At 53.4% G+C, this 4,776-nt stretch overlaps 1 protein-coding gene across 1 annotated transcript; it reads right to left on the reverse strand.

Moving 5' to 3' along the window:
* Nucleotides 1-483: 483 nt before the first annotated feature.
* Nucleotides 484-4,770, reverse strand: SAR1A (secretion associated Ras related GTPase 1A). Its single transcript, XM_035896673.1, has 5 exons — nt 3,641-4,770; nt 2,969-3,034; nt 2,387-2,490; nt 1,794-1,925; nt 484-1,200 (listed from the first exon to the last, which is right to left on the reverse strand). The coding sequence occupies exons 1-5, from the start codon at nt 3,687-3,689 to the stop codon at nt 1,084-1,086; spliced, it is 468 nt and encodes a 155-aa protein (XP_035752566.1). The 5' UTR covers nt 3,690-4,770; the 3' UTR covers nt 484-1,083.
* Between the last annotated feature and the right edge of the window lie 6 nt (nt 4,771-4,776).

Here is a 4,776-nt window from a genome sequence, read left to right on the forward strand (position 1 = left end):
CCCGAGGCTCGCTACCCCTGCGGAGGAGAAAGACACGTCTTTATTGAGCTGAAAACGAGCGCTAGACAGAGATGAAACTTCAGACGAAAAAACCAACAAACCCAAAATAACAAAAAAAAAAAAATAAAAAGCCCCCGCCGAGGATAAAAGAAACCGGTTTAGTCTACGTTAATAACCTCGTGATACGCAAACGTCAAAACGCTTCCACGCTACGACAATCGCGACAGCTCGGGGGTTCTCGCCGTGACGGCACAGCGAGAGGACGCGACGTCCCCGACCGAGGGCCCGGCCCAGCCGCGGGGGAAGCGAGGGCTGGTCGCCACCTCCCAACACCCAAAACTGGGGGGTGAGGTGCTCCCCTCCGACTAAAATACAACGGCAAAAAAAAAAAAAATCCCCATAAACTAAAGCAGCTCCGATTGCACACGTCAGTCCCAACGGCGGCGTCGGCGTCATCGGTCAGCGTGACGCAGCGCAGCTCAGTTAAGCCCAAATGCTATGTTTATTGAGGACTTCTAATATCGTGATAATCCTTGGTTCGGTAATTGGTGAAATACCTAAATATCGTTAAATATGCTTTTAAAAAACCCTAACCAGACTCTGGACTAAACGAGATGAACGTTAAACTAAAAAGTTAGAAGGGACGCCGTTAACATTAACACTTCCTTTAAAAAATATAATTGCTTTTTTTTCTTTCTTTTTTTTTTTTTCTTTCTTTTTTTTTTTCTTTCTTTTTTTTCTTTCTTTTTTTGAAGTCAATTAACCACAGTGGTGAGACGTGCTCTCTTCTTCAGCTGTTAACAGTGCAGCGTGCAGAGTTTTACTTCCCAGATCACACCAGCCCCGCCGTAACCGAACTGAAAGGGACAACTTGCACCCGCCTGCGGCACGGCGCCGCCTCCCCGTCACGTGGAAAAGAGTTGTGTCACCACTGTGCGATGGGGCAGCCGAAAACCAGGAGTCTCTTGGCCAACGCCAGGACGCGGTTGGAAAAGCCTTCCGTGTTCTAATAAGAAAAGTCCATAGGAAGCTGCGAACAGGATCAGTCCAGAGGAGTAAAACTCTTTTGTGCCCGTCCAAGTGTCAGTCAATGTACTGCGATAGCCAGCGGAAGCCTTCGCCGTAGCCTTGCCTCTTCAGCACGCTGCACATGAACACCTCCATGGGGCGCGCGTTCAGGTCCTTCAGCGGCACGTTTCCCTAGGGAAATCCAAAGGGACGTCAGAACCGCGCCCCTGCCGCCCTCGGGGAACTTCCCCTCTCTGCTGCCGGCAGGGCCGACCGGCCCCACCGGGCTTTCGGAGCCAGCAGCGCGGGAGAACGGGCCACAAAACCATTTCCAAGGCAGCACCAGGCAAGACGGAACCGTCAGCGCGTGGGTGAGCTAGCGCCAAGAGCGGCCTCACAGCGTTTCGCTACCGTTACCCAGCATTCCCCATCAATGCTCTCTGACCGTGCTGGTTTTTAACGCCCCCAAAAAACCTGATTAGACGGGTGACTGGATGGAAACGCGGAGTAATGAAACCAGGAGAAGCGGACAACGTGTTAGGACACCCGCTCGGCACCTCGCTCCCCCATCGTTGTCAAGGTACCGCGTTTTGCACAACTCTGGCAGTTTCAAAACTCGCCCGGGGGCGTCGCCGTTGTCGTTATTACAGATTCAGCTTGGTCAATATCGTGGAGAAATTCAGGGTAACACCTCGGTTCGTTTATAGACGGAGCCTCATCCCGCCACGGAACACGCCAGCCCTCCCACGCCCATAGACGATCCCAAGGTTTGGGTGCCTCCCTACCTTTCCCGTGGTCTGTCCGTAGAGCCCAAAGATCTCCCGCAGTTTCTCCTCGCTGATGGCCTCCGGTCTGTCGATTTTGTTACCCAAGATGAGGATTGGCACATTGGATATTGTTTCGTCCGTCATTAGTGCCTGCGTGCAAGACGGGAGGAGAGTTAAGCGGAGGCGGGAAGAAAAGAAAACCCCAGTCATCGTTTGAAGAAAACGCTTTTCTTCAAGCCGCGTGACCACTGAGGGCTATTTTTTGGCGCTCCTGTGGAAGAGGAGCCTCTCTGGAAAGGTCCCTCAGAAGCAGCTCCTACCCAAACTCACGGGCCGTTTTTCAAAACCTCTTTAAGGGCACCCAAGCTCTGGGAGAGCATTCTCATAAACGCGCGCCGACCCGCCCCCTGCACAAAGCAACGCGCCCCTCCCTGCAAGCTCAGGCTTTGGACACTGCAGCGCTGGCGGAAAAGGCGCAGCGGAAAGCGCGAGACTCTCAAAACGCGCTCTGCATGAGTTCCCGCCCCAAAAAAGAAGATTATTATAAATAATTTAGCGACTCAGAGGTCTTGGGGAATTAAAAAAAAAAAAAAAAAAAAAAGTATATTTACATTAAGAAAAACTTTGGATTCCATCAGGCGCGAGTGATCCGCGCAGTCCACCAGGAAGACGATCCCGTTGATGGCGGGCAGGTAGTTCTTCCAGACTCGGCGAGCTGGAACACAGAAGCGACAAACTGTGTCTGTCTTCCAATATTTGTGTGTATTAAAAAAAAAAACCAACCAAAAAACCAAAACCAAAACAAGGCAGAAAACCTTTGCTTTGAACTTCTAGGAAGTCTAAAAATGAGAATTCAGTGATTATTGGAAAGAATAAGCCTGTGGCATTCGAGTCTTCCGCGGCTAAAAATATTTCAGGCAGCGGAGGGTGAACTGGACGCATTTTTATTTTTTTTTCCCCAAACTGCCAGAATTAAGCAGAAGCCCCGAACCACCGAAACAACCGGTGTCCTCCAGCCAGGTTATTTGCTCCGTAAACAATTTCAGGCGACGAATAATTAGGTATCGCTAACGACTAGCACCTTCCAGTGCCATTTGTTGGTAGATTTTTTTCTTAGGGTGGCTGGAGAACGTCACGGGAATCGGAAAATGAACCTCATTTTGGTGCCTCCCGCTCAGCAACTTCAGTCTTACCTTGCTCGTGTCCACCCAGATCAAAAGTCGTAAAGGTCATTCCGGCGATCGTCAGCTCCTCCGATGCTGAAAAGTAAAAATACAGGTGTGCGGGGAAAGCAAGCCGCTGTCATGGGTAGCACTCCTCGGGGACGCTTGTTACCGTCACACACGCGCTCCTCACGTAGGACACGAGAAAGGATAAGACATTCCCCGAGTTCCCCGTTAGAAGTCAGCCACCGAAATGGAGTCGTTTCACAAAATAATTCACAACACAGTTTCTCCTACCTCCCTACTCGAGCGCAGGCTCGGTAACCCGCGTTACCACACGCTACCGCGCTTCCCGGCAGAAACCCGCTCCCTCCCCGGCACAGGCAAGTCACACGGATCGAAGCACGCCGGTTCCCGGGCTCTCCGGTTTTGTATTTCGAGGGGAAAACGCAAATCCACTGCGGCTCGGGCCACCGAGGCGCGACTGCAACCTCAGACGCCGGTTTAAGACTCTTGGGAGCCTCTTGCCCCAAGGCAGAGCTGTCACCGAGGCCTCTCCCAACACCGTCTCCCCAAAAACTGAAGGCGGAAAGCAGGGGCAGGCGGGGCTCGGTCGCTGGTGGACTTACTGGGGTGTAGCGTGGGACTTACTGGGGTGTAGTGTGGGACGTGGGACTTACTGGGGTGTAGCGTGGGACTTACTGGGGTGTAGCGTGGGGACGTGCTGACCCAGCCTGTCGTCTTTGAGCATGTGCAGCAGCGTGGTTTTGCCGGCGTTATCCAAGCCCAGGAACACAAGTTTTCCAGACTTTTTGTACAAACCTGGAAGGAGAACAAAACAAACGAGGCAAAAACTCCAGCGGGTTTATCTCTGTGCAGTTACAGCGCTTCCAGCACGGACACGGAACAGCACGGGGAAAGAAAATAATGATGAAAAAAACTCCAGTACAGCTTGAACTGGCTTCTGCCACAGCAGCGCGAGGCAGCGGCCACGGCGACGGACGTTTTCTGCGCTCGCATTTTGGCAAGTGTTCTTTCCTGGGGCGCATCCCAGCAGGAGAGCGCGCAGCAAAAAGCACTGCGTATGTGGGATGGGTTACGGATCAGCCTCTCGCCCCAAAGGGGGATTTAAGTGCAAAACCCAAATAAACTCGTGGAAGCCAGCGAAGAGCTGCTGAAGAAGAGGGGCGGAGCGTGAAAGAACACATCGCTTCCTTTAGGGAAACTGATTTTTTCCCCGTTTCTGGGCACGCATCTGCCACAGGAAAGTTCCTTGATGTTTCCAAGGGGACTTTTGCTCGCCCCTCCCTACCCCTCCGGAGGATCTGTGCTGGGATTCACCCCCCGGCCACCTCAGGGAAGGGGCTGCTGGCCCCGCAGTGAAGCAGCCGGCGCGGCTGTGTGGGTCATTGCCAGCGGGCAACGTTTTGGCCTCCACAAAAAGAAGCCTTCGAGCCAGACCACTGGTCGGTGGCCAGCAGCTCCCCCAGGGCGGGTAAGGGAAGCGAGAATTTGAGGAGAAGCAAGTGCAGCAGCGAGGAATAAGGGTGAGCTCCGGCTTGGATGCCAAGGAGGAGGAGAAGGAGGAGGAGGAGAAGAGGGAGGAGGAGGAGTAGAAGAGGGAGGAGGAGGAGGAGGAGGAGAGGGGGTTCCCTCCCTGGCTAGGCGGGCTGTCTGCCCGGGGCAGGTCGCTGGGATGAGCGGGCCCTTGGCATCAGCCCGGCTGCTCCAGCGCTTCTAAACAGCGAGGGAAAGATGGAGCGGGAGCCAAACGCCTCCCAGTTATTCCCCAAAAGTTCCTCCCGCTGTAAAAAGAAAAGAAAACGCCCAAACCCCGC

Source organism: Egretta garzetta, unplaced genomic scaffold, assembly GCF_000687185.1.
Source record: "Egretta garzetta isolate BGI_Z169 unplaced genomic scaffold, ASM68718v1 scaffold536, whole genome shotgun sequence".
In the NCBI taxonomy this organism is placed as follows: domain Eukaryota; kingdom Metazoa; phylum Chordata; class Aves; order Pelecaniformes; family Ardeidae; genus Egretta; species Egretta garzetta.

Bases quoted from the DNA above. Each gene is read 5' to 3' on its own strand.
- SAR1A (XM_035896673.1), bottom strand. From the start codon at position 3,689: ATGCTCAAAGACGACAGGCTGGGTCAGCACGTCCCCACGCTACACCCC. The intron at 3,035-3,640 runs GTAAGTCCCACG...TTTACTTTTCAG, and splicing joins CGTCCCCACGCTACACCCCA to CATCGGAGGAGCTGACGATC. The intron at 1,201-1,793 runs GTAGGGAGGCAC...GGATTTCCCTAG, and splicing joins ACGGACAGACCACGGGAAAG to GGAAACGTGCCGCTGAAGGA.